The 27,868-nt window shown below is 55.5% G+C and overlaps 1 protein-coding gene across 2 annotated transcripts in view; it reads right to left on the reverse strand.

Annotated features, from left to right (window-relative positions):
• Nucleotides 1-470: 470 nt before the first annotated feature.
• The window catches only part of FAM193A (family with sequence similarity 193 member A), a 137,263-nt gene continuing 109,865 nt past the window's right edge, over nucleotides 471-27,868 (reverse strand). For both annotated transcript variants that reach the window (XM_072947097.1, XM_031685356.2), the window contains 8 exons: nucleotides 23,667-23,865; nucleotides 22,439-22,711; nucleotides 20,846-21,128; nucleotides 20,218-20,401; nucleotides 18,845-19,075; nucleotides 15,551-16,397; nucleotides 8,384-8,465; nucleotides 471-1,173 (listed from right to left, as the gene is read on the reverse strand). In XM_072947097.1, coding sequence (XP_072803198.1) covers nucleotides 1,080-1,173; nucleotides 8,384-8,465; nucleotides 15,551-16,397; nucleotides 18,845-19,075; nucleotides 20,218-20,401; nucleotides 20,846-21,128; nucleotides 22,439-22,711; nucleotides 23,667-23,865 — 2,193 coding nt within the window. In that variant the 3' untranslated portion in view covers nucleotides 471-1,079. The remainder of the gene's footprint in view (nucleotides 1,174-8,383; nucleotides 8,466-15,550; nucleotides 16,398-18,844; nucleotides 19,076-20,217; nucleotides 20,402-20,845; nucleotides 21,129-22,438; nucleotides 22,712-23,666; nucleotides 23,866-27,868) is intronic.

The raw sequence follows: 27,868 nt of genomic DNA on the forward strand, positions 1-27,868 counted from the left end.
TAGTTTTTCACTGTGTTATTAGGGGTCATGAATCCCCCAAAACTGGATGGGCACCTGCCTACAGGCCCCTACATAAGCCCAGCCCATGACCTGCTCCCCTCTTCGCACTGCCACCCTCAGCTCCCGAGGTCTGAATGCAGTGCTCCCCGCTAGGCCTTCCTCGACCACCCCGGAGGGACTGCTTCCCGGGCCCCCCACCCCACTGTGCTCTCGGCCCTCCCCACTGCAGCCCGCTGAGGCTCTGGTGGGGCCTGGGCCTGTGTGGCTCGCCAGGGCCCCAGACAGACAACCTGCTGAATATGGAGGACAGTGAGGGCACCGGGAACCCCAAGCCACCGCTGGGGTGACCCGGGGATGCTCCGGGGCTGGTGGCCCGGGTTCCCCTTGGGGGCACAGCCACCAGCCCGCCCGCCCGCCCCCTTCCTGCCACACTCCCCGGCGCCCCCAGCAGAAAGCAACCAGACGAGGTCTGCTGCTTGTACTAATGTATTCCATCTTTCAAAAAGAAAGACATGATTTTAATATTACTTAACAATATGTTAAAAAAGTAGCCAGGCAGGCCTCCGTGTTAGTACAGTCGTACGCGCTCTAACAGACTTGACGGTGTGAGCACTGGTGGCTTGGCTTCTGGACCTTCTCATCTGCAGGGGTCTTGCACAGCTGGCTACGAGTCGGGGGTCGGACACGGACAGTGTGACGTGTACACTCAAACAGTAGGTCGTGGAGGAGCGAGAGCCCTGCCCCCGGCCGCCTCGGGTGAGACGCGCGGCCCAGAGAGCTGAGCGCGCGACGTCCCCGCGGGGATGGACGGCGGGCCAGGGCGAGATGCAGAGGCGACGGGGCTGCGTGGTGACGCAACTCGTCCAGGGCCCCGGCCTGCCTCCGAGGCCGCGGAGGTGGAAGGGCTGGCGGAGCTGCGGTTCCAATCCGACGGCACAGGGCTCGGGTCGGCGGCTCACTCAGACCACACACACAGAGCGAGGACGGGCGAGCAGCAAGTTCTCGGGCGGGGCGGTGCTCGGGGCGGCGGCCCCCGGCCTGGCCGCCCGCCTGCGCGTCCCTCTCCAGGCCGTCCTAGTTCAGTGCGCAGCAAAGGTGGCTTTCTTCAAGCTGAAATTGGACCAGTTGATGGAGAGCCTCTGCCGGGTCTGCCTGGCGGAGTCCAAACAGAACCTGGGGAGACAAGAAGCCCGACAGTCACGCGAGGAGCCCGCCTGGCCCCCCAACACCTGGCCGCGGGCTGCAGTGGGGAGGGCCGAGAGCACAGGGCACTTCAGGGCGGGGACGGGCCCCGGCCGGCACCCTGGACATCCTCTGGGGCTTTGTGCCCGTCAGTCACCCTGAGCTTCAGGGAAGGGCTGAAGGAAGCTTCCCACGAGCCCATCTGAGAATTGGAAGCTGGGGTCGAAGCTGGGCTCTGCCGGCGGCCACCACCCTACCCCCCGGGCCCCGGAGACCCCGGCCTCCCCTCGTCTGTCCTCAGGGTCACCGGTGAGGTGACTTGAAACAAGCACTTTCAGGGCGAGAAGCAGCCACATGCCCCCCGCCCGGCTCCGGAGCAAACGTGCTGAGCGTGCTTCCCAGGCAGTGGAGGCCAATTTCTGTGTCAGATGAAGCGAAGAACATTGTCTTTCCTTTGCACAATTCCTCAAGTTCTCACCCTTCAAGCACTACCTTGGGTAGCAGGAATTAAACCTGAAAACGGTACTGTTGTCACTTGTCCAGCAGGTAAAATGAAGTGTTTTTGCTTAAACTGTGGCTAAATCATTTCACCACAATCGGTGGTGCGGCTTGCCTGATGGGCTCTGTCCGGGCAGAGGAAGCCCCCGCCATGCTGCCCCCCAGGGAAGGGCTGCGCCGTGTCGCAGAGCCCAGATTCCTTCCCTGACCACAGCTGGTCAAGCCCCAAGTCCTCGTGATGTTACCCTGTAAAACTTCTGGAAGCTCCCACCTCTGTGTCTACCGTCTCCCCTCAACTCTGGCGACAGCCTCCCAGCGGTGTCCGCTGCTGCATGTGCCCGGACCCCTTGCTCTTCACAGCAGCTGGATGCCCGGGGTCCTCGTCCGCGCCCTGCTCCCAGCCGCTCTGGGAAGTGCTCCGGGCTGACCCGGAGCAAGCCTCGCACCAGCTTCCTGCAGCACAGGGCACCAGAGCCCAGCATGACCTGGCTGGTGTCCCCCCCACCCCCCGGCTCCTCTCTGGACACTACCTCCTGGCAGGCCTCTGTGTTGTCAACTGGGGACTATGTCACGCACACGGACGTACACATGTCCAGAACACGCAAAAGCCTGGGCGACCGCCCCCAGGTCAGGACACGCACACTGCCAGCCCGGGAGGTGGCTGCTGCCCCAGCCCTCGGGAGAACCAGCCCCCACTGGTCTTTGTAGTTTCACGACTCCCACAGGTGCCCCCGACGATAACCTGCGCTGACTTTGCACCGTGTTTTTTCGCATTGCTTCTTTCACTCAACACTGAGTTTGTGCAACCCCCCCACGCGACTACAGTCTGTTCACTTTCGCGGTTGTAAGGACACGCTGCCCCGAGCGGACAGACAAGTGGACGATGCGCTCACAGGCGGTGAGGCGGGCTGAGGGCCGCCCCGGTCAGGGGGCCACCCGCTCCCCGGGGCGGCCATGGTGTCGTCGGGCCGCTTGGCATCAGATCGGTCTTCCCTGAGCGGTCCTCTGCACCAGTCCTTCGTGACGTGTGGCAAGTACTGCCTTCCCACTTCCTTAAAGCAAATTATTGACTTTAACGTGTTCAGTTTACCAATCTTTTATTTGATGGTTGATATCTCCTTAGAGACATCTTCCCCTGCTCTGAGGTCCAGAAGACACTCATTCACCTGTACCCCAAGTTATAAGGTAAGCTCTGGACACAGAACCTGAACCCATCTGAAGCGGACCTCTGGGGGAGGGATGGGCGGGGATCCGACTTCAGTTTTCCTCACAGAGGCAGCACCCTCCCAGCTCCGTCCACCCACCCGCCGGCACCTCCCCAGCACCTGCCCGGCCACCTCCCGGGCACACACAGGTCTCCCTGGGCGCCAGGACCAACGTGCCTGCCCACGGGCAGGAGAGGAGCCTGCCCCGCTCCTCCTCTTCTCCTAGGAGAGCATCAGTGGTCCTTTACAATTCCCTTCTTTTTTGGCAAATGCGACACACACAGCGGGACGTGAAAGAACCGAGTGTGAAACAGAGACTCACTGCAGAACACGTGCCGTGGCCACCAGGCCGAGCTGTGGGCCCCGCCTGCCGCCCTCGCCACAGCTCTCCTCACCTCGAAGCCATCAACGGCTCTGCCTTCCACATCGACTGTTCCCCTTGGTTTTCTTACAATCTTAACACCTTCGTGTGCGCCCTGAACCGTGCACTTCGTCTCCTGAAACAGGCTCTAGTGAGGCCGAATTTATGTGCAAGGACCTGCAGTCAGTGTGGAGCCCGGGGTGCCGACAAGCCCACGCATCCAGGAAATTGTCACCTCAGAGCCACAGCACCCCCTCAACCCCCACAGCCCCCAGGCCGCCCTGCCGCCCGGCCCTGGGCCAGCACCGGCCTGTTGTCCGTCACCGTGGAGGAGTCTGTGACATCTGCAATCCTGCACCGGCAGGTCCGGCCTCCTGCGTGGGGCCCCGCTGGCCTCGGGCGGGGGCGCGCTGGCGGGCGGGCTGTTCTTCCCTGTGGACGTCTGGGCTGCTCCCAGCCTGGGGCTACGCATGAGACTTCCAGGAACACGCGGGGACAAGTCTGTGCGGGTGCACGCTCACTCCTCCTGGACAGGCCCCCCGGGGCGGTGCTGCTGTGCTGAGTGGCAGGTATGCTGAACAGTGGACTTTAGTTCTGCCTAATTTTAACTTCCTACAAATAGGGTATCATGTACACCCTTGTGTGCTCTCAACGTCCAGTTTGTAAGATGCACGGAGTTGTGTCACACAATGCTCTGGTTTGTTCCCTTCTGTTGCTGTAACAGCCCACGTACGACTGTGTCACAATGTACCCATCCCAGCATGTTTCAGAAACACTGTGTGAAGGTCCACAAAACCCTCCTCGGGTTTTAAATCTCGGATACATCCCGGGAAACCTGACAGTGGAGTGATTCTAACACGTCCCATGAATGAGCAGACAGACAGACGCGCTGTGCCCGGGTCCTCAACGCTCCTCCGTGAAGTTCCCCGTCTTCTGGGCACAAGTCCCGTGCAACTCCTGTTAGACTCGCCCACAGACACTGCACAGATTCTGGCACTGTTCTAATTGCTAGCCTCATTTAAACTGCATTCTTGAATTATTGATGGTGTAGAGAAAAACAAGTCACTTCTGCACCCCTGTCCCACAGCCAGGCTCCTGCTAGACTGTCCTGGGCGTGCTTCTGCGACTCCCCGTTAAGACAGTCATCCCCTTCCCAGCCCTTGTGACATCAACTCCTTGCCGCGCCTCCCGCGCCTGTGGGGAACCACGCTCAGGGCTGAGCAGAGGCGGCCACAGGGTGTCTTTGTTCTGTGCGTGCTTCCACATCTTTCCCGTTTTGGAAAACATTTCGTGTAGATTTCTTTCTTTTTCAGTAAATTCCTTTTTAAAGATATTTCCTTCTATTGCTAGTTTATCATTTCTTTTTCACTCTTTTTGTTTTTATAAATTATAAATGGGTGGTAAGATCTTAGCAAAGACTTTTTTTTCTGAGCCCACTGAAATGATCACCTGGCTCTTCTTTAATATATGAGTGTGCAAGTAACATGTGCATGTCCTAGTATCCGCTACTCCGTGCGTTCAGTCCTGGGATGAACCAGTTTTGTAATACGCTTTCATTACACTGTTGGATTTGGAAATTGAGTATCTTCTTGATGACTTTTGCATCTAACGTTCATGAGTGAAAACAAGTCTGTCACTTTCCGTTTTTCCTGGTATTGTTTCTGGGAGATCTTCGTATCAAAATTTTACTTCTCTCATAGGACGAGGAGGCGCGTGCCCTGCGGTGCCGGCTGTCTGGTTCCCAGCCCCTGGCGGCATCTGCATGACCGAGCAGCCCGCAGCCGGGAGGATTCTCTGCAGCCGTCGGAACGGAGTTCTCCCGTGGGGAAGACATAACTACTGCTTTAGCTTTTTCGTTTAATTAATTTTGCTGAACCTTTCAGGCTATTTTTAAATTGGGTTAATTCTGTATTTTTATTTAGGTTTTGAAATTAATTGTAAACTTGTTCCCGGTGCTCTCGCTCTGCAGTCTCCACAGTTACATCTTCCTTTTCACTCACGTATTCCCAGAATCAAAGAAACCCCTTTTTATTGCGGAAAATTTCAAACACACACACAAAAGCAGATTATGGTAAAACCACCAGAGCCATCGTCCGACTCTGATAATCACCGACATCCTGTTTCTTCTTACATCTAGTCGTGGAGTTTTTGGTGGGTTTTCCTGTTTTTCTTGATCAGCCTTGCAGAGGCTTTTACGTATTTAGTTACTGTTTCCAAAGAGTCAAACGCTGGCGCCGCTGACCTTCAGTTCCGTTTCCCTCTGCTTTATGCATTCTCTTTTGTTTCACTTTCCCTGAGTTTATTCTGTTGCTGTTTTCCTAATTTCTCAAGTGAAGTCCTTAATTCGGCAAGTTTCAGGTTTCTAAAACCTAACTCGCACGTCTAAGGCCTCGGGGAAGCGCGCGCAAGAGCAAACGTCCCTGCACGCCGCGGTTCTCAAGGCAACGTCTTCGTGCTCTTTCAGTTCTGTAAAATTCTAAAATGTCCACTGTGGCTTCTTACTTGACCTATGAGTTAATTTAAATTAAATTTAAATAATTTTAGATTTCCAAACATTTAGGGATTTTATAACGTACTTATTGTAAATACCTAACTTCAGTGTGCTGAGGTCAGAGAACACAATTACACACCGTTCTCTGACATTTCCAAGCCCCATGTCATGTGCCCCCCTCAACCCGTGGACACTCCCCATGTGCTTAAGGACACAACTGTCTGCCTCTCGGACGCAGCTCCGTCTGCGCCCACGAGGGGAAGCCCGCCAGCCGTGCCGGCTTGCCCCCATGTGCTCACGGATGCCAGGCTGCCCGGGCGCGACAGAGCAGACCCCGAGGCCCCCCCCCAGGAGGGCGGGTCTGTCTGTGTCTCTGTGCGGCCCAAATAGTTCTGCTTCTCGTATGTGGGGGCTATTTCATTAAGTACTTATGCTTAAAATGTCTGTTCTTCCTGACAAATTGAGCCGTTTATCGTGACGAAGCAGCCGTCACCCGCCCTCGTGCTGGAGCGCACTGGTCCGAAAGTGACACGGCCGCCCCAGCCCCCTCTGCGGCCCCCTCGCGCCCGCCCTTCTTCCGCTGCGGCTGGGCCGTGTGCCCGTGAGCAGGGTGCACACACGCAGGCGCACGGTACAGACCTCGGCATGACCTGACAAGCCGCTTTCATTTCTGCCCACTCACTGCCCGTGATGGTCACTCGTACAACGGGACTTGTCTGCCATCTTTTTAAAATTTGTTCATTGTACTTTCTGTACATTTATTTTTTTTCTCTTTTTGAGTTTTTTCCTTCTACTGATTAGCAATTCGTACACCCTACTTCCTCTTCTTAATACTTGCTCTTGCAGTTGTGTCATGCCCGTTTAGCTTCCGTCAGAACGTTAACTACCTGAGCAATAAGAGGGCCCGGGGACGCTCAGCTCTGACCGTCTCATGCCCGACTTAGGCGTCGCTACTGTTCAGCACTGGGGTTCTCCCCAACGCAGCGTCAGTCGGACATGGTTATTATCCTGCTTCACAGAAGGCACGGTTGTATCTACCTGGATTTGTCAGGCGGCTTCTCATTCCTTCCTGTCTATCAGGCTGCCCTTCTGAGATCAGTTTTCTTTCTCCTGAAGTGTAATTTTAGATGCTTCCTTTTATACAGGTCTCTCCGTAGCAAGCTCCTGCCGTTTTCCTCTGCTCTGGGGAAAAGCGGTTTTGAGGGTCACATAATTACAGACAGTCTTCTCTCGGCCTGTGAGTACCGCTCGTGGCCTCTGCTTTCACATGCTAGGTCTAGGAACGGATCTCTGCTTGTTTATATGCTGTGCTTTTTAACTTGCAGACTTGTATTTCCCATTAGTCCTGCTAAACCCTCAGGCAAGGTCTTCTCTCTCCACGCTCCCGAAGACGGGGGCTCCGTCGCGTGCAGCCACTACTCCGCGCCCCCGAGCCCCTCCCGCACATTTCTATTTCCCTGATGTGTCGGTGCATTCTGGGTGTGCCACTTGGATGCAGCTTCCAGGTCACTAACTCCCTCTTCAGCAGCATCTAATCTGTTTTTCATCCATCTACCGAGGTCTTGATTTCAATAAGTATATTTTTCATTTCTTCGTTGATAAGATCACGCGTGATCTTTAAGTGCGCGAGTCCTACAGGCCTACCGGGGGAAGTGTCCCCCGAAGCCTGGCCCGCAACCAAGAACAGCCCCTCGTCTGTCCCCTGCCCCCCAGGGCACAGCTTCAGCGCAAGCCATCTTTGTAAGTCAAGTAATTCACCTGTTGATTCTTTTGGACTTTGTACAAACAGATTCATGGCACCTGAGAGTGACAGTTCCACTGCTTCACTCTATGCCTCACCCCTTTCTTTCTTTCTCTGTCTTCACACACAGAGGCTGCGACAATGGCCATCCTCAGTGTTGTTATTTTTTCATCGGACAGCTTTCAGCGCCTCGTCACTAAGTGTGACATTCACTGCGTTTATGGTCATGTCAGGAAGGGGCCCTTCTTGTCCTAGTTAGGAGTTTCTATTGTGAATGGATGCTTAACTTCAGCAAATGCCTTACCTGCTAAGATTAAAACACACACACACACACAAGACATATAATTTCCAGAAACATTTAGAATTTTGTATTTCAGGTCTGAATCATGGCTTCTTTGTACTGCAAACTGCTTCTTTCGTGAGCGTGTGTGTGTGTGGTTTGAAACAAAGAGGTTAAAGTACTTCCTAAGAAAGAACAAGGACTTTAAAGTAAAATTTTCTTGCCGTTTTTCACACAGTAGATAAAATATTACTGAATAAGCATAAATGAAGTCTGCTTATCAGGAAAACTGAGCAAATTATCTAAAATGTCACGTCCCTCCTTAAAATCACACCGCATCACTGTGTCCCAACACCAGCAAACACGGAGACAAGCTGACGCCCGCCGGCTGCGGCGCAGCGGTCCTGACACGCTCGGTGGAGAGAAGTGAGTGGGGCGGGGGAGGGGAGAAGGCTGGTGTGCGCGCGCTCGGCGTGTGGGTGGACGTGCCAGGATGCCTCACAGTGACCGGGCTGCGTGGCCAGTGACAAGACTTCTGCCCGAGACAAGAGGCAGTGCCACGGGAGGGTGACCTACGGTAACCACGAGACCATCTTTGCTTCAGACACACCCTCCTGACGTTTACCTTTTGAAATACTCCACCTCCCGCTCCGTCTCATCCATATCCACGCTGTCCAGGTCGATGTCTTTAGGCAGAAAGACATCATCTGTAAGATGAAAGAAGAGAGGCAAGTCAGTCACCACAGCACCCGGCCAGCTCACCACGACAGATCATTTGCTTTTAATTTCAGAATCTTCACAAACTAAGAATTCTTCCTAACGTGAGATTTTGCAAACAGCCAAAGGAGGGAGGACTCTCTCACGTGCTTGTGAACGTCCAGGTCACCTGGAATTAGTGGACTCCTGTGTGCGGAGCAGAGGAGACCCACCTGCTGGCACCCAGATGTCCCAAGGGGTCACCATCAATCGTCGGGAGAGCCCTCGAGAAGATTCCTGAACCTCAGTGTACGCAGAGGCTGTCTGTCTTAGTCCCTGCTGGAGGGTGGGGCGGGGGGAAGGGGGGACACGACTGTCAATGGAAGTGTCCCAGAAGGCGGGCCCAGGGAGGGAAGGGCTGTGCCCAGGCCCCGATGTCAGCCTCTGGAGGAAGGCGGCTCTCTCAGGCACTCAGATTACACAAGCTACACCCCAGACCTCATCAAAAAGCTTTCCAGGCTGTTCCCACTGGAAAGCGTGGCCACAGAAGCTGAGGAACCCTCTTCGAAAACAGGCTGGAGCAGGGGGACTACTGACCGTCCCCCAGAATCTCGGCAGCTCTGAGGTTTCAACTTCTCCCTCCTGCTCTTCCTGGGCCCTGGGCGAGCCCGTGCGCCAGGGCCTCCATAGCGCACACCTGGCTGGGGTGCGGGCTGGCGGGGCGCGCACGGTGCCCGGCTCCGCCCGAGGCCGAGCGAGACCCCGACAGCGCTCTGTTAAATGCCGGTCTCCTTCCCTGTCCCTGCCTCGGCTCGGGGTGGTGTTTTGAGTCTATAGCAAGTAAAGCCCCCTCTCCTCCCCTCCCTGGGCGTCTGCACAGCAGGGTGCTTCAGGCGCCGCTGACCTGCTCGTGGCGCTAACACTGTCGAGGACTCCCAGCACCGGGCGGAGAGCCTTCACACCTGTCAGCTGGCAGAAAGCCACCGGGGGAGCTTTCCCCTGAGGTCCTGCTGCCCCTGCCCCAGCCCCTCCGCCAGCTCCCCGGCCTCCTTCCACTGTATCCCCGGGGTTTCCACCACACCTGGATACCAGCACCATCAAACCTCCGCCGCCGCCCCGCCCTGCTTCCCAGCTGCCCGTCCACAAAGCCGCCTCCTCGGTACATCTGCGGCCAGGCATCGGACCGCGCCTTTCCTGACAGTGGCCGAGAAAGCACCCTCCTGACCCCTCCTCACTCCCGCGTCACACCTTCCATCCTGTCAGGCAAGTTCCTCGTCACCAGTGGGGGACCCTGTCTCCTTGCCAGGCTCCTGGGTCCAGGCCTGCAGGCCGCCCACTCCAGCCCCCAGGAGTCACCCTCACAGCACGGTCCCCAGCCCGATCCACTCCCCGCCCGGACCCCTACTCCCAGACATCTGTTGGTGGCTCGCTGGATGAGGCCTCGGTCAAGGAAACAGTGATGCACGAGGAAGGGTGGGTGGGGCAGGAGGGTTTACAGATGGACAGGAAGTGAGGTCCCTGAAAGGCCAACCCAGCAGTCGCCGTCAGCGGTTCCAGAAGAGAAGGCTCTTCAGCCAGAAAGCAAACCCTGAGCAGGCACGTCTGCCGGAAATGTCGTCATGAAAAGCGATTTCTAATACTCGGCTTACTGCCTGGAGATGATAATCAGTATTGAGAATCTTAAGAGAAAAAAAGGACAGGACTATAACCAGACTCAGTACCAGACATTTTACACAAAAACCTGTATTGACAGAGTGAAAAGCAAGTGTGACCTAAGGATTCCAGACCCTGCCAGGCTGTCTGTTCACTGTTACGACCACAGGGAACAGTCTGCTTTGCCAGAGCTCAGAGGACACTGTGCCCTGACCCCCCCCTGAGGACAGGGGCCTGGGGGTGACTGGGAACCCCGTGCAGGAGGACTGACACCAGCACCCAAGGGATTCACAGGTAGACTCAAGAATGCTGTGTGTTCTGAGAAAGCAGAAAGAATGCAGCTGAGATGGGGGAAGCGAAGGGTCAGGAAGGGGAGAGCAGAGAGGAGAGGTCAGCGCTCGGCGGTCACCCAGCGCTAAGTGGAGTCAGAGGCCCTCGTTCTGAGCAGGGAAGCGGGGGTGGGCACCAAACCACAAATGTCCCAAACACCAAAGATGCTCAGAAATGAAAGAGCAAAGAAAACACATCACGTAGGAAAAGAAACAGCAAACACAAAACACACCTAGCAGTTATAAAATAACACCAGGGCTGAGACCACACAGTCGGACCAACAGTGGAGACGGGCCGCCTCACCTGCAGACTGTCACTGTGTCCCCATGGCAGGACTCAGGTGTCTAAGCTGAACACGAAGAATGGCCTAAAACCAAGTGACTCAGAAACGAGGGGACGAGGACACAGCGGCCCCACCAGGCAAACAGAAAGCGCGGGAGAGAACGGCAGCAATGAGCATCGCAGACACGGGAAGGCGAGCCGAGAGCACACGCACAACAGGAAGGACGTTGCGAGCCACGATGCAGCACGGCGGCGCCAGGAGTGCGCACCAAGTCACAGAGAAGCCGGCTCTATAAAGCACGGCTACAAGAGATGCAAGAAAACACAGAAACTCATAACAAGTAACAGAATACAGTTCAAGAGGACAAAAAACAAGCAAGGCTACAGAAGCCCCAACCCCAAGTGTAAGTCATAACTAAGCCAGGGAGGGAACGGCGCTGTGCCATCAAGCAGAGAAAACGCACTTTTAACTCAGACGCACACAGAGCAGTCACAAAAGTATCAGGAAGTCTCACGAATCAGAAGTATCACAAAAAAAAACCTTCTGATTACAGTGTAAAAAATCCTAGAAATTATTAACATAAAAAAGGCTCTCCTACTTCGAAATCTAAAAGCCACCGATTAAGCTAGAGGGTGAAAGGGAAAAAAACCACATGGAAATTACTGAATTTCTAAAAAAGGAACCAAATGGAAACATTACGAGACACTACGGGATATACTTAAAGGAATTATCAGAGAAAAATTCAAAGTGCTAAACACTTTGATCAATAAAAAATGGAGGAATGAAAAGAAATGAAATAAATTCCCTAATCAAAAAGTTAGAAAAAACAATGAAGTAACCCAAAAGAAACCAAGGGGAAAAAAGATAAAAGCATAAATTAATGAGGTAGAGGAAGAAAAACAGTAAACCTAATTAACGAATCAACAGTTTGGATCTAGACAAACTAGCAACTAACTGAATCAAACAGAATAGGGAGGAAGAAAGCACAAATATACAAAATAAGAAATCACAAGAGGAAAATAACCACTGAAAGGGAATTTTTTTTAGAAGTATGTACTCTGCAGACATCTATGTAAAAATGGTGGAGAATCTAGATGAAAGGGTAATTTCCTCGAGAAAGAGTTTACCAAAATTAACCTCATCAGAGACAGAAGTACTTCAACAGACCAGTAACCACAGACAGAGAGTATCATCAAGGAACGAGCCCACAAAAGGCCCCTGGCCCAGAGGGCTGCACAGGGCGCTTCCTCATACCACGGGAGCTAGTTGTCCCCAGGGCGGGCGGACCGCTCCAGAGCACTGCGAGTGAGAAACAAACACAAACCCTCCCTAACTCTTTACGATGTATCATAGAGCTAAGAAGAAAAGCCATGTTTACTCTCCAGAGATGCTAGAAAACCTTTGACAAAATTCAGTGTCTATTCCTGGTAACACTCAAGAAAAGTAGGAATTGTTGGATATATTCTTAACACAATAAAATACATAAACCTACCCTGAAGCCAGAATTACCTTAACGTAGAAACACCAGACTTTCCTATTAAGTTCAAGAATGACACCATTAAACAAGAGGAAAACCGTTAAGAGGCTTAAAAATTGGAAAAGTGGAAGTAAAGCTCCTTCTATTTGCAAGGAGACGACAGAGTACCTGGAAAACCCTCGAGAATCAACAGTAAGACTCAGACAACGAAATAATTCAGTAAGGCAGAAGATACTAGGTTAACACAGAAGCTAACACTTCCACGCGTACAGACAGCCATCAGAGTGGCACTATCCAGCGGAATTACAACGTGAGCCAAAGTATAATTTAAGACTTTCTAGTGGCCACATTCATAAAATTAAGAAGAAACAGGTTAAATTAATTTTAGTAATATGTATTTTATTTAATTACGTATGTCCAAAAGACGATCATTTCAACATGTAATCAATATTAAAAATCACACTGAAATCTCTTACATTCTTTTTTTTCATACTAGGTCTACACTCACAAGACCCCTCAATCTGGACTACCCACATGTCAGTCGCTCAGGGCTGACGGGCGACTGTGGCTCCTGCACTGGACAGTCCAGGAGTGGAGGGCGTGGGGGCAGAGAACACTTACAGTTAAAAACAAGGAAGATTAAATACTTAGGAATAAGCTTAGTAAGAAATGTGAAAAATCTATGAGAAAAATCTATGTCCTAAAAGCCATAAAGTAGACTTGAACAAATGCACAAATGCCCTTTACTCTTGGGGAGGACTATCACAGAGACATCAACTGTCCCTAAATTAATTTATAAATTCAGTGCAATGCCAATAACAATGTCTACAAGTTTGTTTTTTCTCCAGGGAGCTGGGCTCATTGACACCAGAGTCCATCTGGAGTATGAACACACACAGAGCCTCTGAGAGCAGCTAGCTCAGTGTGAGAAGGCAGGTGAACACACAGAGGAAAATGGAAGTTTAGGGCAGTACGAGGTGGCACCATGAGTCACCAGGGCAAGGGGAGGTTTTCAGTAACTGGTGCTGGGACAACTGGTCAACCATTTGGAAAAGGATAAAACCATTCAGGCATCACATGATACACAAGAATGAACTCCAGAAAAACGTACCAAGGAGTTAAGTGGAAAAAAATGAAACCACGCTTACACGGAAGAAAACTTGGGCACATTCCTCAGAAACCTTAATGTTAGCGTAAAGCTTTCCGACAGCTATTTGAAATCCAGAGGCAATAAAAGATCAATGAACTGGCTATGTGGAAGTAAAAACTAAAGTCTGTGCAGAGCTAAAAAGCATCATAAACCGAGTCAGAAGACAGCTCAGGAACTGGGAGGACGTGCCTGCAGCATGCGATGCAGTCAAAGGCTAACAGCCCAATTTACAAAGGACTCTTGAAAACGGAAGGAAAAGGACCAAAAACCCAATTAAAAAATGAGAAAATGACAGAATAGAAAATTCACCAAAAAAGATACAGAAACAGCCCTTAAAAACATGACCTCACTGTAATGAGAGACAAATGCAAAGGGAAACCACAGGACAGCCGCCCAGCAGGCGGGCCCCAGGGGCAGAGCCCGACAACGCACCGCGCTGGGGAGGCTGCGGGAAGACCGCGCTCAGACGTGTGGCTTCCGAGGCCGCGCCACCGGCAAAGCCTGCGCCCCGCACCCCGCGTGTGCCACGGCCCTGAGTGCGTTCACAGCGACCACGACGCCTGAGCGCTCGTGCGGGAGTGGGCGAGCGTGCAGCGGAGCCCACGCACACCTGCACCCTGAGGAAGAGCTGCCTGGGTGGACGGGAGGGCCTTCCAGTCAGAAGCCGGGAGGCCAAGGGTGAAGAGGTCCCTCTGCCACCTCTTGCGTCAAAGCAGAAAAGCAAGTGAGAAGCCCAGTAGGAATGGGACGGGGAAAAACATCAGGGTTCAGGGAGGGAGACGAAAAACAAGATGGAAAACAAGCCGAACGGGAACCTGGCTGCGTGTCCGAGGAGCACCTGCGACGGCACCAAACAGGCGGTAATAACGTGAAGGTCCTCTGGGGGAAAGAGCTAACCCGAGCCCCTTCACCACTTCATCCCCTCAGGCTACAGACAACGGACCGCGTACAAGCACACAGCAAGTGCGGGTGCAGGCGGGCAATCCCGAGTCCCCGCGGGACGCGCCCCAGGACCGAGCAGGTCAGGAAACAACGGACAGCGGGAGCGGACGACGGGGCCCACGAGGAGCGCGGTGGTGCTGGGTCAGGGCTACGGTTGCCAGCGTTAACTCGGACTTACTACGGAAATGAGACAGAGACACAGATGTGTGCACAGTGCACGCATGCACGCACGCACGCACACACACCTCCTCCTAGGCTCTGCCAGCTGAGAGGACCTGGAAGCAACAACACACCAGTAGCACCCAGGCCTAGGCTCACCGCCGCTGTCCAGCTCGTGAGCCTAGGACACGCAGCCACCCAGAAGGACAGGAGTGCTCAAAGGATGACCAGGCGGAGCAGCCATCCTAAGGGGGCTCCCACTGATGGACTCTGGGACAGTCAGAGCATCAAATCCACAGCGTTCATAAAGGAACACAGTCTATGGCAGAAAGTAAGAATGTGTGAATCCACCCTCATGTAAATAACAGAATGAATAAAAAAAGACCACGAACAGAAAGAAATCTTTTCGTACAGAAGCCAAATAAGAAACGTAGAAAAAACGTTGGAAAAATCACCATTTGGCCAACAACACAGCAGTACCCACTCGAGGTAAGAACCGTTTATGGATGCTTGCCCTGCGGGCACACAACCAAACACGAGACTCCTCTCCCCACAAGACACTTGGGCGTCACAGGCCAAGCGCTACACTGGCAGTGGAGAGACTGGGCGGACACCCCCGTGGCCCAGGATCAGCCACCCCTGACACAGCTGTGCCCCTGACACCGCTAACGCGGGCCCACCCATCGCTGCCACGGCGCCGCCAGACAGGGGTATCGTGTTCATGTTAACCTCCTGATTCTGACACCTGTACTGTGGTTTTCTAAGAGTGTCCTTATTTTGAGGAATCACACACTGAAGTATTTAAGGGTCAAGGGGCACCACGTCTGAAACCACTCCATCTGGTTCAGAAAGGTGACGGGAGGGCAGAGGACAGAGCGAGCGTGGGGCCGTGCTGCTCGGGGCTGGGAGCGCACAGGGCTCCTCGCTACTCTTTCTTGCAGCTTCTGGGACGTTTAAAATGACTCCAAAATAACAAAACGCAATTGACAGCGGCAATCTGTTCCCACCACTGGCGCACAGGCCACCAACAGCACGAAGCGCATGCCCCCCAGGGCCGCACCCAACCTCCGGGAGGGACGGACGGGTGCCGCCCTGCATTTACCGATTGAGCTGCTGGCTCTGTCTCCCTTCTTCTTCTTGTTCTTCTTGCTCTTGCCCTTGGGCTGCGGGGAGTCTGCGGGCACCGGCTTGCTGCCCGGCGAGTGCTCGGCGGGGGCGGCGGGCTCGGCGGGGCTGGGGCTGGACTTCCCCTCCCTGACGTGGTTCAGCTGCTTCCTGTTGTTGTTGTTGCTGTTGGCTTTCCTCTCCTCCCTCTTCTGCTCCGCCAGGGGGGCCAGGTCCAGCACTTTAGCCCTGGACTCGGCCTGGGGCCGGGGCCTGGGCGGGGGCTCCAAGGCCCTGGGGGGCTCCAGGGCCTTCCTGGCCGGCTCGCCGGGGGCCTTGCTGGCCTGCTTCAGCTTCTGTCTGCCGGGCCCCTCTCTGTGTTGATGCATCACGTCGAGCAGGAAGGACAGAGGCTCCTGCCGCTTCCCGCTGGCCTCCTTCGGGAGGAGGAGCTTGGAGTCCCTGGCGTCGGCGGGGTCGCTGGTGTCCCCGCCGGCCCCCGGCCCTGGCCTGGGCTCTGTGTGGTCCGCGTGTCTGGAGGGGGAGTGGGATGAGGTCTCTGGGTCTTCGGTCGGCTCCAGGGAGCCGTTGAGGATGCTCTCAGAGGAGGGCACGGGCTCCGCGGCGGCCTGGAGACCTCCAGCAAGCATGTCCAGCTTGGGGCAGTCCTTACTCGGCCTCTCCTTCTTCTTCTTCTTCGCGGCTCTCAGCTTCTGAAGCTCCTGGAGCCGCTGAAACTCCTCCTGGAGCCGCTCCTCCTCCTCCTCCCGCCGCCGCCGCTCCTCCCGCAGGTGCAGGTGCTCCCGGGCCCGGGCCTCTGCCTCAAGGCGCGCCTTCTCCTCCAGCTGCCGGTGCGAAGGGAGAAGGCAACGTGAGACAACAGTAAGTGCTCTGAACACTAAGACGCACAGAAAAGCAAGGTGAATTCAAAAAATGAACCATGTAAGAATACACACTTGGAAAAGGGCTACAAAGGGGCTAAGCTTAAACGCAACTACGCCAAGTCACTCCACTCCACGGAACCGTCAGACTTGCTGTCCTCACGCCCTCCTGACGGCGGGGGCGGCAGTTCACAGCAAGGCACAGGAAACAAGGTCGGGGCCGCTGCTCCGCTCCCGCCGCAGGGCTCTCCCCATGCGAGTGCGACGGGGGGTGCCGCCCTGCACGGACAGCGGTCACACGGCCTCACGGGCGCCGCCAGGGCTCCGCAGGCACCCGGGCAGGTGGTGGCCGGCGCTGATGTGCTCACGAGGGTCGGGAGGACACAGAGGAAAGTGGCACCAGAAACTTCGAAACTCCTTTTCCCACCCGCAGACAGAATTCCCAACATATTTTCGCTACTGTGACAGAGCAAGTGGCTTCCTAAAATACTCAGCACAGGAAAGGCAAACACATAATGGTTGTTCCTGCTGTCCAAGTCAGTGGGAAATCAATTTTCTCCTCAAGTGCAAGTCGTGTTTTATTGGTGACAACATAGTCCTGGGGCATAAATGGAACGATTCCTTCTGTTTAGAAAACAAATAAAAAACCAGAGACTGGCTCCTCCGTCACTGAGCTCCATAAGGCTTGTGCTCCTAAGAATCTTTGGCAGAAACATTTTGCATGGGAAAATGTAACGGTCCTTCCAAATTTAAATTTTTTTCCACAATATTTCAGTAGGCAGTCTCTAGAGAGAATTTACTTGTCTTTATGTTTAAAGACTTACATATAAAATTAGGTGAAGATTTTAATGACAGGTTTTTAAAACACCCGATGTGACAACTCAAGTAACAATTATATGACATCCTGCTCCGTCTGCTAGAGGGAAGCCTCTCGGGAGGCGGCACCTGACAGACAGCTCCTGCCATGTGCCTCCCACAGCACAGTCTGGGCCGAACCCGCCACAAAGGGAACCCAAAGCCCAGGTGTGCTGCCTTCATCCCGGCAACCAGCCAGCCATCAAGATGTGCACAGGTGTGCGGGTCGCCCTGCAAGTGCAGTGCAAGGAGAGAGCTCCTGGGGGTGCGTGGAAGCGGGGGGGGGGCGGCGGCACGTGGCAAGGCTGTCGGGGCTGTAGCATCACTTGGATCAGACGGCCTGAAGGACAAAGGACAGGAGTCCAGCAGAGGGCAGTCCCGAAATGCGTCCTGAGTCTCCAACCAATCCCAGAGGGAAGTCTCCAGGGCCTCGGGCCCCCTGGGACCCTGATGCTGAAGGTCCCCCCGCCCCGGGCCAGCAGGGCTTGGCATACCCAGATGTTCTGGGGCAGAAGCAGGCCTCTCCTTCGAAGCCCCCTAATTAGACCTGAGAGCAGGTCCAGACCTCCCTCAGGGCTGTGAGGTACAAGCAGGCCTCCTGACGGCTACTCCACTCAGTACAACAAACACAACTAGTTTTCAACCACAAAGAGCTAAGTTGGAAGCAACACATGCAGCCTGACCTCCAGCCCACTGTGGGCATGCCACCTCCTCCTCTGACCTCTGACTTGGCAAGGGCCTCACCTCCACCCAGAGCAACCCATCCTACTGCCAGAACCCTCGTGACCCTCCGAGTCCCCTCCAGGCATCCCCCAGGCCTGCCCACTGAGGCGGCTCTTGCAGCCTGGCGTCTCTAATCTTTCCGTGGCTGAAACAGGAAGCTCTCCGATACTGCTCCCCTGCAGGGGCCTGTGGAAGCCCTCCCAGGGAACTGGGGCGGATGCGACAACTCTAGCGGAGCCACCTCTCCCGACACTCTCGACGCTGACAGGAACGACACGTGCGCTCACTAGCCACAGGCCCAGCCGCGGTCCAGCGCCGGGCCAACCTGGCTCGTGCCGGTAGCTCTTTGCTTTGGGGACTTCCCACGCCCTCTGGCGAGGTGGGAAAGGCCCAAGAGAGCTGGTCATTGCACTCTCTCACCCTCGACATCAACGCACGTGCAGGTCCTCTTCTGGAACAGCACTGCCTGATCCTCCTCTGCCAACAGGGGCCACCCAGGCCGGTGTCCAGGGGAAGCCAAGGGCCGGGTCCCAGCTGGGCTCAGAGTCAATCCTCCACCCAGTCTCTGGAAACCCACACCGCCCCCGACCTCGACAACCGAGGGCTCCTTCCTCTACCTCCCTGGGGAAGAAAGTCCTTCCAAGACAGAGAGGAGGCCCCGCCACCTCCCCGGCCAGCAGCACACGGCCCCGGCGGCTTGTTTCAGGTCCAGTAACGAACCAGTGACACAGGAGGGGGCGCCATGTCCCGGACAGACAACACAGGCCTGAAGCAGAGCCTGGCCCAGGCTGGCAGAAGCAGCCGGGGCGCCCGGGGCAGCGCGGCCCGCCTACCTTCCTCTGCTTGTGCCGCGCGCGCTTGGCCGCCCGGCTGCTGCTGGCTGGCTTGGGCTCCGAGCTGTTGATGAACCGCAGCAGGTCCTCCACGCGCCGGTGGTCGACCACGCTCTCCCTGTCCGAGAGCTGGTCCGCTTTTTTGGGTTGCTCTTCCTTCCTCTTGGTCAGCCGTAAACGAAGCTTCTCCCTCATTTCTGCATAATTTCTACTGGTTGGTGCAGCTGGAGGCTGAGATAATTAAACAAAAATGTAACTAAGTTAAGTTTCAAGTTTTAATGATTTTGAATACAACAAATCTCAAAGCATAAAATTAAAAATGAATTTTTCTTATTATTCAAGTAATACCTGTTCATCATGAAAAGTAAATAAATAAGAAACAAACGGCAGGAAAAAGAAAAACCTGTCACCAAGTTGCCCAGAGGCAGTAAGTATGCCGGCAGTAATCTGTCAAGCTTCTATGTTCATGAAAGATCTGAACACAGACCTTCCATGAACACAGATCTTTAATGCAGGGTGTGTAGAACTGTGTACACAAACGGTTATTTTTAAACTGAGAAAGGAGCAATTACAAGTACTAATTAACGCATTTTTCACGTAATGCAGTGCGACTGTCTTTTCATGTCAATAAAGCACCTGCAGTATCTTTTCACCTGCTTGCAGGTTCCCTCCTCAGTGCTGGAAAGAAAAAAAATCAACCCCGATCCCACTGCCAAAGCTTCTCACCGACCACTACCAGCAAGTGCACGTGTCTATCAGGAAACACAGACAGAACCAAAGTAGAGGAAGAACCGCCACCAGCCCTGGCTCTGCCCACCGCCCGCCCCGGCCTGGGGCCGACACCTGCTCGCACAGGTGGAATGACCGCCCCGGGGGGAGGCGCAGGCCGCGGTGCGTCCCCACACACTCTGGTCAAGCTCGCTGGACCACAGGCCCAGCCCTATCCGCATGGCTGTCCACCGCAGAGCTCGACTATTTCTGCGCCCAGAGAGCTAGCAGGCCCCTCCTTCAACGATTTAAAAAAAATCACAAACATACGCAAAAATGCAGCGATGAGACCCTTATAATGGAACCTTGGGGCAAACATTTTTCATTATTTCTTTGAGGTCAGTACAAGCTAGGAGTGGAGCCGCCGCTCTCGACCGTACTTGACTTTAACCACAGCGCAAACACAGCTTCACCCGCGACACAACCAGGCCCTGAATTCAGCCTGTGCGCTATTCTTGCCAAGGCGCTCGCATGTCTCACAATTCTAGCGTGAACTTAGGTGACCGTGAACCCTGCAGTGTACAAGCAGCCACCGCGTGCATCTAGGCGCGAGCGCGGGGCCCCGGGCCCCGCCGAGGCCCCACGGCGCCGAGGCCGGCACTTACCCCGCCGTGCCCGAAGAACTCACAGTAGCAGCAGTCGCAGTACTTGCCCTCCTTCTGGTTGGTGGAGGTCGAGGTGCTGGAGCTGTGCTCGGAGCAGCTGTCCTCGTCCGCGCTCTCGTCCCCGTCGTCCTGCTGCGGGTCGTAGACACCGTTCTCGCAGCGGTGCCCCTCGCAGTCGGGGTCACTGCAAAAGCGCACACCGCGCAGGCACCATCAGCAAGCAGCCCCCCACCCGGGGTGACACGTCCTCCCGACCGGCCCCCCGGCGACCGCGAGCAGACCTGGGGGCTGTCAGCACGTGGTCCCTCCACTGTCCCTCCCACCGCCGCTCCATCCTGGGGGCTCCTAAGAGGGAGTCCCAAAGTAACAAAAACTGCCTTAAAAAAAACCCCTGCTAAGTGCTCACTGTGTTGCTTTTTGATCAATGTAAAACAAATATGACTCCAAACACCCAGGCCCGCCCCCGACTGACGCGGCTGGTGGTCTGGTGGTGGTCAGAGTGCAGTCCGCGGCGGCCTGGCTCCACAGAGCTGGGGCCGAGACTGGAGCCCCCGCCCCGCTGCACGGACCCAGGCGTGGCGCCCACACCCACAGTGCTCCCAGCCTTCCCCAGCAGGGCCCGGCTCACCTGCAGACGCTGGGAGGTGCGCTCATGGAGCTGTCTGTGGTGGGGGGCGGGGGTGCCACGGGAGCAGGGCAGAAGGTCTTGCGCGAATCCACAAACCCGGGAGAGGTGGTGGCAGTTTTGGGGAAGGATGGGGCTGCAAGATTTGCAAGGTGAGGCGTGGAGGCTGGCGGGAGGGCGGCGGGGGCGAGAGCGGGCAGCGGTGCCAAACCGGTGGGGCTGTTCCTGGGGGCGGCTGGCACCCCGTGCCTGTGGTCCTCCTTGTTGATGCCATGGAAGACCTCACCTGCGTCAGACACACGGGAGTCACTGCAACAGCCCAGGCAGGAGACTTTCACGCTCCCGACTTAAAACTCTTTCACCAGCTCGTGGTCTGAAAATGTTCGAATCTCAGACAACCTGAAGGTATCGTACCAAGAACACGCACGCACCCTTCACCTGGATTCATCCCGATTTCATATTTCATTACATTTACTTTATTTCTTTCTCACACTCACACTTGTTTTTGGCTCAACATTTGGAAGCTAGCTGCACTCACTCACTCCTAAACGCTCCAGCCTGGACCCCTAGGATGCGCACACTTCGCTGTTTTCGCCACACGGGACATTAACGTCGATGTGGTGTCTCGGCTGGTGCACTCCTCCTGTCTCCCCACGTGTCCCGTGCAGCTTCCCCCCACAACCCACCTCTTTTAAACTTTCTTTTTTCCTTCCACAACCCTGACATTTTGTCACCCCAGGCCAGCTGTCCACAATTTTGGATTTATAATCTCGTGTTAGATTTGTCTGAGATGCTTCAGGCATGAACTTTGCAGGGTTGCAGTTCTGCGGGCTCTTCCCACCCGACTGCACAGGAGGCACCGAACATGCTCGCTCCTGTCGGTGAGGCTACATGTGGTCAGCTGTGCAAGGGCGGCTGGCCAGACGCCTGCAGTGACGGGCACCTTATCTTCCTTGGTCATCTGCCGGCTGCCCAGGGGTGCCGCACTCCCCGAACTGGCACCCAGTGTCCCCACCCCCACTGACGACGCTGCCTGGCCGTGGTCCCTGCAAACGTGTGGCAGTGGCCAGCGTCTCTGGCGAAGAGCTCTCCCGCCCCGCCTCGAGCGCCTCGGGGACCCTGACTGGGCTGTGTGCCACAACCCACTCTGTCACCTCTGATGCTCACGCTGGCCTAACCTTGGCTGGCGAGGCCTCTTGGATCCCGTTCCCAGGTCCCCTGCCATCTGTCACTGGTCTCTGACTGCTCCCTGAGCTCTGACCAGTGGGACAGTGACGCCACCCCCACACAAGGGTCCGAGTGGCAGCAGGGCCACATCCAGGCCAGGCAGCGGCCCCATCAGCCCCTCTCCACCCGCCCACAGAGCAACGGCCTCTTCCCGTCACAGAACAGCAAGCGCAGAGAGGAAAGGCAGGACAGTGTGGCAAGGCCGCGGAGAGAGTGATGTGGCAGGAGAACCCTAACAGAGCCCCGAGGACACGCTCGTGGCGTGTGAGCACTCCCGGCTGTTCAGCTGCACTGACGTCTCTGGCCAGGAAGCAGCAGCAGACACCCAGAGCCAGCCGATCCTGGGGCTCCCGCGAGCTGGGGCCTTACCTAGGGAAGGCGGTCTCTTGGATGACACCTTGAACTGGCTGTTGCTGGACTGCACCGTGGTGGCCGTGCAGGACACGGAGGAGGTGGCTGACGAGGTGGCCATCACAACTTTGTTCGCTTCCATAAAAGCATCTTGGAAATTGTACAAACACTTCTTTTTTGCAGCATTTTTTTTCTCCTTACTCTCCGAAACTGCAGGTGTTTCACCACTAGATGGAGGCGGAAGGGCTTCAGGTCTTGTTTCTGAGAGTGCTGGCCCTAATATATCACTCCCTTCAGAGAAGAATGGGAAAAGTAAGCTTCTCAAAGACATAGCTAGCATTCAGCTAAAACCTAAAGGACACCCGCTGCCTGGACTATGAACCCTGGGGCTGGGACCATGTGAGTTGGCTGGTTCTCATCCAGGAAAAAATGTACTGAGCACCTACTGTATGCCAATTCCTGTGCTGGGTGCTCTCCAAAAGCCATTTGATTTAATGTCTTAACACTACTTTCTGAGCTTAGTACTATTATTCGTATGCTAAAGATGAAGAAACTGAGGCTCAGAGAGGCTAAGCAACTTGCCCAAGGTCACACAGCTAGAAACTCTTTCCAAGCACAGACCAGATGTCAAGTCTAGCTTGCTGTTCTGAGCACATGCAGGGGTGGATGTGGGGCCCTCAGGGGCTCTAATCACATGAAGACAGAGAAGAGGCACAGGTACCAGCCCCTTTTCAGGTGTGCCCTACCCTGCTACTGAAGAGACAGCCACATCTCAGCAGCGGAGGCAGCTGGGAGGAAGGTGCTTGTTAGAGGGGACAGATCCCATTGCGGGGTGAGGGGTCAGTCAATACAGAAAGAGAGAAAAGGAGCATTAAGTCACAGTGTTCAGGCCGCGCCACCCCAGTGCCCTAGGCTGAGGTCCAGTTGCCACCACTGCTCGAGGACCAAAGGCCAAACGCCAACCCTGGAGACAAGACGCTCAGCAGCCCTGGGACGGGAGGGACCCAGCGTCCACAGGCCCGGCTGGCCAGCGGCTGCACTTGCTCTGCTGGTCGGTGCAGTGGGGCCTCACTGGCGGCAGAGGAGAGGGGGCGGGCCCGGGGTCCCCCACCAGAGTCGGGGCGAGGGGAAGCACAGCCTGGGCTCGGCCGCTCCAGGGCCCCTCCCAGGAGGGGCAGGAACGGGGACGCAATCCACACAGCTCAGGCCACTTCGAACTTTAAGAAAGTGTTAACAGGTTCCTTACCAGAAACTGTATCTGGCAAGAACGCGCCAGGGTTCCAGTTCTTATCATTCATCACTTCTGATCCCCAGAGACTTATAAATTTAGAACTATTCCACTCTGGAGCACTCCCAAAACAGCTCGGGTAAATATGGTCTTGAAGAGATGCACTGAATACCTGATGCTTATTTGTGTGATTCTGAACAGGTGCTGGCGGTAAAGCCTACAAAAAAAAAGTTCTAATCACATACCAAAATTTATATTCTGTTCACCTGAGCAGTTAAACTAGAAACAGACAAGTCATTGCTGAAACCTTGCGGGGTAGGCTTGCCGCCAACCAGCGTCGCGGCTGAGCACACCTCGAGGAGCGCTCCCTGGGTCGCCTGCGAGGCTGCACGCGGCGCGGCAGACGTGAACCAGACGTAGGTCTTAAACGCAACTGGTGCTCATGGAATAGATCAAACAAACTTCAGACAAGTCGGTCACTTCTAACGCTCCTCCCTGGTCACACTGCACACGAGGCCCGTTTGCATGAGCTCTGTTCCTACGGCTGATTCTCACCTGACATTTTCAAGATCGCTGCTAAAAAGACAACTTCGGGATCACTGGTAAAAATGGTAAACTCTTACACTGTTCTCTCACACTTGGGCAAAGTGCAGTACAGGCCTGAAGAAGGATGGATTTTACGCTGAGCTCTGAACCACTCCCCTCCCGCCCCGGGGCAGACCCTTGTCTGAAGTTGCGGTCCACGTATTCGCGGAGTGACGAGCTGTCGGCTGCTCCCTGCACACACCCGAGCACCTTGGGCCCGCCCTCCCTCAGCCCCACCTCACAGCCCCCGCCTCCGCCCCGATTCCTGACGCCATCGCCCCCCACCCCCGTAGCACCGGAGTGGCTTTCTGGGTGTCAGTGAGGGTGTGTCACTCCCCTGCTTAGGCTGTGCCAGCGGCTCCCGCTGCTCTGACATAAAATCCAAAGTCCTGCACGTGGCCCGGCCTGTCCATGACCCTCCTGCCCGCCACGCCCCAGGATACACGGGTCCTCCCTTGGTCCTCAGACTTCGGGCTACTTCTTGACCCACAACATGCCCACGCTGTGTCCACACTCCAGAACATCCTAACCTCAGCTCCTGACCTTGCTGATCTGGGTTATCCTCCCGGCCACAGCCTAGATGGCACTTCCTTGGAGAAACCATCACTGCCTTTGCTCTCACCACCCAACACCCGAGACCCAGGTGGGCCCTCCCATCAAACACACTAAAATCCGTAACTGTCCCGCTCAGCCCTCACCACAGTTGTAACTGAAGACCCACTTGTAACCTATGGGTTTCACTCTGCCTTCCTCATGTCACGCAAGCTTCACGAGGGCGGGGCTGCCTGGGTCCCGGCCCTGCTGCCCCAGCCCCTGCTGATGCTGGCCCACAGCTTTCCCACTCAGGTCTGCACACTGGGAGGACGGGCCCACCCAGGGGAGCAAAGGTCTGCGCCGGGAACATCCTCGGGGACACAGAAACGCGCAGTGAGGCTGTCTGCTCAAGTGGGAGGGTCTGGGGAGGATTCCCAAGAGCAGCTGATGGTCTGGCAGAACACTGAGGGCCCAACTGGGGCAGAGGGGGAAGGGACAGGACAGAGCACAGGTGGCCAACCCGACAGGCTGCAGGGCCACGTCTCCATGTGACTCCTGTCCTGAAGGGGCTAGGGAGCCATGGAGGGTTCTAAGCAGCAGGGAGAGATGACCTCGTCAGTTTCCTAGAAGGACCCAGTGGCGACAATCTGCCGAGTGAGCCAGAAGGGGCAAGGATGACACTGACAGCGGTTAGTACGGGGTGAGGAGTCAGGAAGCAACGGCGGGAAGACGGACAGGAGAGAAAGGGCTCTGAACTGTCCGGGCAACGTCTGAGTCTGTGGCCACCCTCAAGTCAGAACTGCCATCTCTGGCTCCATCCCTGGGACGCGTGGACCGTGACGGAGCTGGATGTGAACTCTCGTCCCATTCGCAGCCTCGGGCTGCACAGGCTGAGGGTTCAGACGCCAGCTCTCCCTTTTACTAGCTGTGTGACCTCAGGCAAATTGCTCAATCTTTTTGTGCTTTAGTTTTTCATCTCTAATTTGGAAATACCTACCTCCAGGGGACGTGGTAAGAATTAAACCAGTGTCAGGTGTGCAGTGCTTCATCTGGCCCACGGGAAGCCCTTCAGGAGTGCTAAGGTGGGTCTCGCTGGGCAAAGAGCAGCCCCCACCCTGTCCCAGCCCCGCTGCCCACAGTGCAGGGAGGGGTGGGCCGCCACGCCACCTGGGTAGCTGGACAGCTCCGCATGTCTACTGACCCGACCGGGCTCAGAGCAACGAAGGTGGAGGGTGAGGCTGGGGCGGACGTTCAGGATGTGAAGGTGGGAAGACACGGGTCTGGACTGGATCCAAGGTCAAAGCAGGAACCTGATCTGGGAGTTGCTGGTGGGGAAGCCCCACCCGGGGCAGGAGTGAGGAAGGGATAAAGCCACACTCCCACGGATGCCTGTTTCCACAGTGTGATCAGCTACGAGCTGCTTTGCTGAGAAGGGACTGAGGAAAAGTGACAGTCAAATGGAAGAAGGTTCCTCAGTCTCGAGGACCTCCTGCTAAAGGGCAAACGCCCGACGGGGTGGGGGGGCAGCGCCACCTCGCTCACTCAGCTGTCAGCCCGAGACAGCAGCAGCTGATTCAGGGCTCAGAAGCTACTCAAGGAGTTGCTGACCACCCCCACCCCGTCTCCCCAGGGCGTGTCCTTTGAAGCCCGACTCCAGCCTCACCACTCTGCAGAACCACCCACGGGCCGGACAGCCCTCTGGTGTTACTGCTCTACTTCACACCTACAATTTCTGTAAAGGTACACCACGGTGGTTTGATTTTTCAAGTTTATGATTTCATCTCCTCTTTAGACTGTGGGATCTCAGCAAACAGGGCCCGCGAAGAGCTGGTTTTCACTGTCCTGGTGGGCAGCACAGGGCCTGGCACATACTGGATGTTCAACAAATGCCGAACAGAGGCTAGCTCAGAGGAAGAAGGGGCCACAACTATGACCCGGACCCAATGGAGACGTGCATGTGATTCACTTCCTCAGAAGCCCGTCCACTGGAAACGGGTCCATTTGTAGAGACCATGGGGACAGAGGGTCTGGACAAACGAGCCCTGTCTGCAGGAGTGCTCCTGCACAAGACACCACGGGTTTCCGTCAGAAAAAAAGCAGCCCCGTCACTAGAGCACCCTGGGGCCATGCCTCCAGAGTTCCTGGTGACGTGTCAACAAGTCTCTCAACACGTGGATAGTGCATTAAACTACACGGCTGATTTCAGCCTTTACACAGATCCACAGTGCCGATTATGTAAGTGTCGGCTGTTCTCCACTTTGATAGCAAAGTGATTCACAAGAAAGCGGACTCTGCTTTAAACGGAAGCTCTGACACGCACTGACTGCCTTCACCATACGCTCCTCTCGAGTCCAAGCAGGAGCCCTAAGGCCCAGCCTGTCTCGCTCCCCAACACGTCATACCAGATGCCACGGACACGGAGGCGAGAGGCTGCCCCGCCGAGTCCTCAGACAGGAGGGGCCCAGTTGCCCCACGGGGAGGCCCTTGGCCCTGCGTTTCTCTCACCAAGGCTCGTCAGCATGCTGCCACGGCTGGTGAAGGGCTCGGGCAGCACCTCTGTGCTGCTATTACTTGGGTCAGAAGGGCTGAATACTACCTCTGAGGTACAACACAGATCAAAGTCACAGCCTGACCCAATGGCAATCTATTTACGCCTCAACTTTCACACAGCTCTCTTCTCCCTCAAGTGCCCCCTGAACTTAACAGCTGTGCCATGTTTCACTCTATGAGACACATTTGCAGTGGTTGCTCATCATAACCCAGCATCGGAGGTGACAGGTGCACACGCCCAGAGCCATGTGGGAACCACGTCACCAGGCTCCACTCGATGCACTGAGCTTCCTGACTATTCCCGAACATTCCTCATGCTCCTCTGGAGACTTCAGGACACCTCTCCACCTTCATTTATAGGCCCTTGTCAGTGTGGCAATGGCTTCATCACATGTCTTCCAGGTGGAAAAGACACAGGATATAAAGTTGGAAGCCTCGAGCACTGCTCCTGGGCCGTGGCAGCTGAGACTGCGCTGCGAAGGAGCAAAATGGGCAGCCCTCCCTGCTCTTCTCTTGAGGGTCAGAGTTCTCCCTCCACTTGGGTTTTGTCC

Source organism: Vicugna pacos, chromosome 2 (assembly GCF_048564905.1).
Source record: "Vicugna pacos chromosome 2, VicPac4, whole genome shotgun sequence".
In the NCBI taxonomy this organism is placed as follows: Eukaryota; Metazoa; Chordata; class Mammalia; order Artiodactyla; family Camelidae; genus Vicugna; species Vicugna pacos.